The sequence below is a fragment of the Aegilops tauschii genome, chromosome 2 (genome assembly GCF_002575655.3).
Source record: "Aegilops tauschii subsp. strangulata cultivar AL8/78 chromosome 2, Aet v6.0, whole genome shotgun sequence".
Classification (NCBI taxonomy): domain Eukaryota; kingdom Viridiplantae; phylum Streptophyta; class Magnoliopsida; order Poales; family Poaceae; genus Aegilops; species Aegilops tauschii.
This window is the reverse complement of record NC_053036.3, coordinates 510,472,641-510,481,531: the sequence shown is the minus strand read 5'-3', so window position 1 is coordinate 510,481,531 and position 8,891 is coordinate 510,472,641. Positions and strand designations below refer to the sequence as shown.

General features: G+C 42.8%; 1 protein-coding gene across 1 annotated transcript; it reads left to right on the top strand.

The window, feature by feature from the left end:
* Positions 1-5,367: 5,367 nt before the first annotated feature.
* Positions 5,368-5,994, top strand: LOC109741298 (uncharacterized). Its single transcript, XM_020300373.1, has one exon. The coding sequence runs from the start codon at positions 5,368-5,370 to the stop codon at positions 5,992-5,994; it is 627 nt and encodes a 208-aa protein (XP_020155962.1).
* The last annotated feature ends 2,897 nt before the right edge of the window (positions 5,995-8,891 follow it).

Genomic DNA, 8,891 nt, shown 5'->3' with positions numbered 1-8,891 from the left:
ATGTCTGTTAACTAATATCAGTATCATATCACAATTCGTATTTGAAGAAGAAAGCTTTGGACTTATGATTGGTGTGTTGTTTAGCTTCAAGAGTGGACTGCTGCTAGTGCGACACAAAGCAGCTACACAGATCATAGTGTAGATATAACGGGGAAACCGTGTTGAAAGTGCAACAAATCCCTAGGTGGTTTTGGTAATTCCTAACAACATATAGCTCATTGAACAAATACTCTTTCAAGATGATCATTTCAGAAAGTTCAATGATTGGCATGGCATGGACTAGGAATGTGGACCCCTCAAAATGCTAAGGACACATATTGGCTAAAGCTCAAGACTCTACATTTTCATTTTAGTGATCCATGATCACATTGAGTCCATAGGAAAAGCCAATACTATTAAAAGGGGATGAGGTGTTGCTTAATGGCTTGCTTGCTCAAAATGCTTAGTGATATGCTCCAAAAGCCCTCAACTACATTGGTCTGACCGAGTTTGAGTATTCGGTTTCACCGAGTTTGGTAAATTGTGTGTAACAGTTAGACTTTGTGTGGAGGCTATATATACCCCTCCACCCTTCCTCCATTCGTGGAGAGAGAGCCATCAGAACCTGCCTACACTTCCATCATTCATTTTCTGAGAGAAAACCACCTACTCATCTGTTGAGACCAAGATATTCCAATCCAACCACAAGAATCTTGATCTCTAGCCTTCCCCAAGTTTCTTTCCACTCAAATCATCTTTCCACCAAATCCAAATCCGTGAGAGAGAGTTGAGTGTTGGGGAGACTATCATTTGAAGCACAAGAGCAAGGATTTCATCATCAACGCACCATCTATTACCTTTTGGAGAGTGGTGTCTCCTAGATTGGCTAGGTGTCACTTGGGAGCCTCCGTCAAGATTGTGGAGTTGAAACCAAGGAGTTTGTAAGGGCAAGGAGATCGCCTACTTTGTGAAGATCACCCTAGTGAGGCAATTCCTTCATGGGAAATGGCCATGGTGGGATAGACAATGTTGCTTCTTCGCGGACCCTTCGTGGACTCGTGCAACCGTTACCCTTCGTGGGTTGAAGTCTCCATCAACATGGATGTACGATAGCACCACCCATCGGAACCACGGGAAAAATATTCGTGTATACATTGCATTTGCTCCCTCCAAACTCCTCCCCTTTACCTTCATATGCAATGAGTTACATTCTGCTGCTATACTCTTAGAATTGGATGTGTAGGTTGATTGCTTGACTTGTACTAAGTTGCTAAAATCTGCCAAGACTTAAAATTGGGAAAAGGCTAGATTTTTATTTGGTCAAGTAGTCTAATCACCCCCTCTAGACATACTTTCTATCCTACAAGTGGTATCAGAGCTTTGGTCTCCATTTGCCTTGATTTCCATAGCTTTGGTGATCATAGCCTTGGTTTCACAACCTAGGAGAGTATGGCGTCTAGCGAGGGAAATTACCACCATAGAGGTCCTTATTTTGATGGTACAAATTTTGCTAGTTGGAAGCATAAGATGAAAAATGCATATTCTTGGAGATAACCCCATCGTTTGGGCTATTGTGTGTATTGGCTTGCAAGATGAATTCTTTGATGGGAGAGAACCGAATCGTGAAGCTACCACGGAAGAATTGAAGATGCTGCAATACAATGCTCAAGCTTTCGATATCCTCTTCAACGGATTGTGCCCCGAAGAATTCAACAAAATCAGCCGTCTTGAGAATGCAAAGGAAATTTGGGATACTTTGATTGATATGCACGAAGGTACCGAATCCGTCAGGGAATCCAAATTGGATGTGCTTCAAAGTCAGCTTGACAAGTTCAAAATGAAGGATGGTGAAGGTGTCGCTGAAATGTACTCTAGGCTTGCTCTCATCACAAATGAGATTGCCAGCTTAGGAAGTGAAGAGATGACCGATTGATTCATCATCAAGAAGACCCTAAGAGCCTTGGATGGAAAATATGATACCGTGTGCACATTGATCCAAATGATGCCCAATTACAAAGATCTCAAGCCAACGGAAGTCATTGGTAGAATTGTTGCTCATGAGATGTCACTCAAGGATAAAGAAGAGCTTCACAACAACTCAAGTGGTGCTTACAAAGCCTCATGTCATGCTCCTACATCATCAAGTGAGAAATAAGCCTTCAATGAAGAATTGAGCCTAATGGTGAAGAAATTCAACAAGTTCTACAAGAGTAGAAGCAAATAAAGAAGTTCCAAGTCAAGGTCCTACAATGACAAAAGATCTTCTAGTCGTGAGAGAAATTGCTACAATTGTGGAAGACCTGGACACTACTCCAATGAGTGTATGGCCCCCTACAAAAGAAGAGAAGACTCACCTAAAAGGAGAAGTAGAAGAGAAGAATCACCTCCAAGAGAGAGAAGGGGTACAGATGATCGTTATGAACGAAGAACCTCTCATAGAAGCAAGGATTCGGAAAGGAAGGACAAGTCATCAAGGTGCTACACAAAACGAAGAAATCAAGCTCATGTTGGTGAATGGGTTTCCGGCTCCGACTCCGACCATCACCCCGAGAGAAGTTATTACTCCGACTCCAAATATACTCAAGATGAAGGTGTTGCCGGTCTAGCACTGATGTCAACCAACTCCTATGACATATTTGACTCACCAAATGAAGGAATTGGAAGATGCTTCATGGCTAAAGGCCCAAAGGTATCACACCCTGAGTATGTTGATTTCAATAGTGATGAAGATGATTTGCTAGGTGATGACGATTTACTTGTTGACAACTCTAGTGATGAAAACTATGATGAACTTGCTATTAATCATGTTAATCAAAGATAAAATGAATGACGATGATAGGAAGGAGTTGAGCGTCTAACTAAAGAACTAAACACTCTTAAGTTAGCTCATGAAGCTACCTTGGAAGATTATCGAGAGCTTTTAAAGACTCATGAGAAGCTACGCTTTGAAAAGCTTAACCTTGAGCAAGAGCATGGGTTCTTAAAAGCAATCAATGATGATCTTTGTAAGAAAAGTTCTTGTTACATTGCCAAGCGTTTACTCTTGTCTACTTATATGCCACAAGTAAAATCTAGCAAAAAGAACAAGAAAGATTCTTCTTCTAGTAGTAACAATAATCATGTTAAATCCAATGTTGTTGCTTCTAGTAGTTCTCTTGATTCCACTAATGATTCTCTTAGCCAAGTTACACTTAAGCAAGAAAATAGCTTATTGAAGGGAATTATAGAGAAAGGTGTTTACAAGAGCCTTGCCGGAAGTAAGCAATTTGAGGAAATTGTACGCAAGCAAGGAAGGCACTGGAAGAATCAAGGTGTTGGTTTTGAACGAAAGTTCAATGCCAATGGAGTTGAGTGGGAAGAAGATCAATACCCCAAGACGAAGTTTGTTCCTCAACAAGAGAAGTATGATCCTACTTCCTTCAAGGGGACACAAGCTGAAGATGATCTTCCACCACAAGACCACAAGCAAAAAGGCAAGGACAAGCTTCAAGAGGAGATTGATGCATTTGAGGAAGCTCCCAAGGCCTTGGTCAAGTGGGTTCCCAAGACTACATCAAGCTCTACTTCATCAAGTACTACTACAACCCCAAGGATTCCCATCAAGATGATGTGGATCCCGAAGAAGAAGAACTAGAGAGTTCTTGAGGGTGACTCCGCCAACATACTTCACTCATATCATTTTGGTGAGAACAAGTGCAAACAACTTCCACATCTTGCACTAGTTCAAAGAGTCACAAACCCTCTTGTTGGTAAGACAAGGGACAAGGTAATCTAACGCTTTCATGGACATCATCTTGTGTGAACTTCACTCTATGTCTATGGGTATCCTTGTTTGTTCCTTGTGGGACTAACCCGTGTAGGTATTGAAAGTGCAACTCACTCCAATGGATTGCTCCGAATGATCTACATCAACATTGAGCATCCACATCTTCAACATCTACATGAAGTCATCATCGACAAAACCCAAGGTTAGTTCATCCCTCTTAGGGGGGATATCACATCTAGGGGGATCTTTACTCTAAGAATTGAGCTAAAGCAACTCTAATGGTGTGAACGCAACAATGCTGTATGTAAAATTGGTAACCCCACTTGCGCTTAAACGATGAGTATAACCTATGATCAAATGTTCTCATTTGACTCCTAAGTCAATATACTCATATATAGGTGACCTAGTCATCGCCAATTGCTTGATAGATTCTAGAGTGTTTGTGCATGCTTTATCACATATTTCATTTGCCATTTTATTGTGTGAGCATGTTGATTGCATATTTTTCCCATTCAAGGACATCCATTTGTTGCATTGATTGTTTGGCTCTTCTTCTTTTGCCAAATGGATGGACAAGAATGCCTAAGAACTCCCTCTAGCTATCTATGCTTTTCTCATCTCAAACTCTATTCATGCTACATCACAAAGTTTGATCAAGTCAGATTCAAACCCTCAGGGTGAGGAGCACTCGGAGTCACCAACTCGTCATAGACTTAAACTTCCAAAACCTCTCTATGCATTTAGGTCTAACCGATTCATCCTTTTTGGTCATACCGAGTTCACTGAGTTGATCTAGGTTTTCAATCTCGGTGCAACCGATTAGAACCATTCGGTCACACCGAGTTGCAGTAACCGCTTGCGATTCTGCATCTCAGTGCCACTAAGTTGTTCCACTCGGTCACACCGACAGGGTCAGGATATATATACCGATGGGGCAAATTTTGGAAATTTCTCCGAAACCTATTTGCCCGCGCGTATCCTGCTCTACCGACTCAAGTCTCTGGATCGTCCTCTCGTCACCAGTGACCCCCTGCCGCTGGTCTCCGTCGCCATCAACGGAAATCTTCACCACCGTTGCCGCCGTAGCGAGCTCATCGCCAAATTAGGGTATGAGTTCGAATCTTTGTGCAATTCTTACCTCTGATTCTTAGCACAAAGACAATGCCATGTTTCTTACCACGTATGAGATCCTCCTATCCAGCATAAACTTCCTTTAGATTAGATTCGAAAATTTAGGGTTAGGTTTCCGCCGAACTCATCTCGGACTGACCGAGTTGTGGAAATCGGTCTCACCGATTTGGCCTAGGCCTTTGCACTTGTAACTTTCGGTCTGATCAAAACTTACAAATTGGTGTGACCGAATTCAACTCTCAGTGAAACCCTAGCTATCTCGGAGTCACCGAACTGTGTCTCGGTCTGACCAATTTCACTAGTTTAGACTCCAAAGTTGCTTCGGTGTCACCGAGTTTAACAAATCGGTAGCTCCGAAATGCTTTCTGTGAAAAACTAAAACTAAGTTTTTGACTCATTTGTTTTGCAAAATCTCTGCACTTTGTGATGCTCATCCACTCTATCTCATATATAACTATTCACAAGGTTAGTTGTCAGCTTGCAGTGTCAAAATGTCTGATCAGAGTGATAGCCAGAACAAGTTTGAGGAGCAAGTGAATCTGAGTGATGGCACTACTCCCTCTGGCAGTTATGATGAAGGCAACAGAAGTACTCCTAGCAACCTGCCTAAGGCTGCTACTAGGCATGGGAGGAAGAGAAATTATGATTCTGAAGATGAAGACTATGTGGCTGCCGAGGAGGAGGTCAACTCCAAGAAGAAGGTTGTCAAGAAGGAATTTGGCACAGTTGCCTCTAGAAAGCCAGGTCTGAACAAGAAGGCTCCTGCAAAGAGAGTGCCCATGTCTAAGGCTAGAGCCTCAACTCTTGAAACTTCCAAGTCAACTGTTGGAGAGGCTGCTAGTGAGGGCAAGAAGAAGAAGGAAAGAAAGAGAGGGAGATGGTGCAAGAAAGTTGATCCCTTGGCAGAATTTGAGAAGCACTCCTCTTATGAGGAAGAAGAGGAAGCTGAGGATGCTGCATCAGCACCTAAAGCTCAAAAGCTGATGGGGGATGCCATCAAGTCTGGGGATGCTTCATCTAAGCCCAATACTGCCCCCAAAGCTTCTGCTGCAGCCCCCAAGACTGCACCAAAGAGGAGCACCAGGAACATACCAACTGTTAAGAAGAACAAGGCCTAGTGCCTGAGATTGAAGAAGAAGAAGAAGATGAGGAAGCCCAAGTGCTCAGGAAACTAAAGCCCAAGATCCCTGACCATGATGACAATCATCCAGTGGCAGAAAACATGAGAATCAGAAAGGATGCAGGTCTCATATTATGGAGAGAATCAGATCCATATGCCGTGAGGAGAAGGACTGCTATGGACTATAGATTTCACACCAAGGAGAAGCAGGACTTCTATGAGACTATTCTGTTAGATAAGAAGACCATAGTGTGTGACATGAAGTGGGTTGACTGGAAATACATCGACAACAATGAAGACCACTTCCCAGGAGTGCATGAGAGCTTTAGACTAAATGGAGTAGACACTTTTGTGGGTCAGAAACTGACCAAGTGGAATGATGAGCTCATTATGCAATTCTATTCTACAACTCATTTCTATCCTGATGGAAGGATTGTATGGATGTCTGAAGGTACAAGGTACCAATCAACAGTTGCTGAGTGGGCCAAGCTGATCAATGGCCCTGCGGAGCTTGAGGATGACATAGATGTCTATGCCAAGAGGAAGAAAGATCACAACTCCATGGCCAACATGTACAAGGAGATTCCTGACAAGCCTTGGAGACTCACAAGCTAGGCTCTGTATATTATATCTTGTTAGGTCTGCCCACTATTAACACCATCTTGAGGCACACCTTGTTGCCCAAATCAAGAGATCACAGCATGATCAGAGGCCATTCCATTAATTTGCTTCAGTTGTTTGATGTGCCCCAGAAGTTTAAGGTACTGAGTTTGATTGTTGAGACAATCAAGAGGACAACTGCAGACCAGAAAAGATCTTGTGGGTATGCTCCACACATCCAGATGCTCATCAACTCCAAGATGGGCACAGACACATACTTGTTGGATAAAGAACATCTTCCCTTGAGGCCTGAATCTGAGGACAATACAGTTGTCATGGATGATGAAGGTCCCACATCAGTAGAGGCTCAGGAGAAGTGGGAGAAAGCAAAAGCTGAGAAGGCAGCAAAGATGCCTAGTGCTGAAGAGGCTTCACAAGTCTTCCTCAAGTCAAAGCAAGATCAACTTGGATATCTTATTCAAGCCACCTTGAGGATTGAGAAAGGATTGGCCACCCTGACTCAGAACTAAGAGAGCCTGGAGAGGATCATTGAAACAAAGTTCTATGATCTTGACTTGAAGGTGACAGAGATGCAGACAGCTGTTGAGCAGCTCTAGGAAGATGCTGAAGAGAAGAAAGGGGAAGCTACCACAGATGCCTTTCAGAGAGTGCCTAGGGCACAGAGATCTGCAGCAGTGCCTGTGACAGACACAAGAGCTACTACGTCAGGACCTGCAACCACAACATCAGTAGCCCCTCCAGTTGCCACTCCAGCAGCTCCAACAACTTCTATAGATGCATCCGTCCTTGGAGTCCTCTCAACGCCACCTCCCGAAGCTCAAGCCTAGAGAGAGCATAGCACTATGCATTTTCGAGCTTTTTGGTAACTTGTTGCCAAAGGGGGAGAAAGTGTATAGATCATAGGCTTCGAGAGAGACAGAGAGAGAGAGCTTGCTTCTTTTTGCTATCTCATTTCCTACTTGTTTGATACTTATTTGTGTGCTTGCTTGGATGATACTCTATGCTTATGTGTGTGAGATACTTGTGTGGTCATGTGTTTGATCATATCATACTTTAATGCTTGTGCTTGAATGATGATATTATTTATCTCTCTTGTATGATCATTCACTTTGCCTTGGTGATGAGTGCATATTTTACTTTCTATCATTTTGAGTGCTCCACCAAGATGTATGTGACATGGAAGAGTAACCCATGATCCTAATCGATTGTGCATTTGCATTCAAAAGCAAATTTTAAATAATGCACAAATTTAGGGGGAGCTCTTGCTTATCACATACTTCTCAAAGCGATGATATATTTCATTCTATTATCATTTGTCAAAATCTATATGTTGTCATCAATTACCAAAAGGGGGAGATTAAAAGTGCAACAAATCCCTGGGTGGTTTTGGTAATTCCTAACAACATATAGCTCATTGAACTAATACTCTTTCAAGATGATCATTTTAGAAAGTTCAATGATTGGCATGGCATGGACAAGGAATGTGGACCCCTCAAAATGCTAAGGACACATATTGGCTCAAGCTCAAGACTCTACATTTTCATTTTAGTGATCCAAGATCACATTGAGTCCATAGGAAAAGCCAATACTGTTAAAAGGGGATGAGGTGTTGCTTAATGGCTTGCTTGATCAAAATGCTTAGTGATATGCTCCAAAATCCCTCAACCACTTTCTCATATCCACATATGTCCCAAACCAAAAGTCAAACTCGGCCCCACCGATTTGATCTATCTGGCGCCACCGAGTCCATTTGACATAGCCATTGCCAGAAACCCTAATCAGTTCGGTCTCACCGATAGGGATCTTGGTCTCATCGAGATGGGATTGCAAACTCTCTGTTTCCCTTCGTAAAGTTTTGGTTTAACTGAGATGAGCGATCGGTCCCACCGAGTTCGCAATGCAAACTCTCTGTTTCCTCTTCGTAATGTTTCGGTCTCACCGAAATAAGCGATCGGTCCCACCAAGTTTGCCTGACCAACTCTCTGTTTGCCTATTACAAAAATCGCTCTCACCGAGTTCATGTGATCGGTCTCACCGAGATTACGTTATGCCCTAACCATAATGAAATCGGTCCCACCGAGTTGACATGTCGGTCCCACCGAAAATCCTAACATTCACATTTTGAACTAAATCGGTCTGACCGAGTTTGAGTATTTGGTCTCACCGAGTTTGGTAAATTGTGTGTAACGGTTAGATTTTGTGTGGAGGCTATATATACCCCTCCACCCTTCCTCCATTCGTGGAGATAGAGCCATCAGAACGTGCCTACACTTC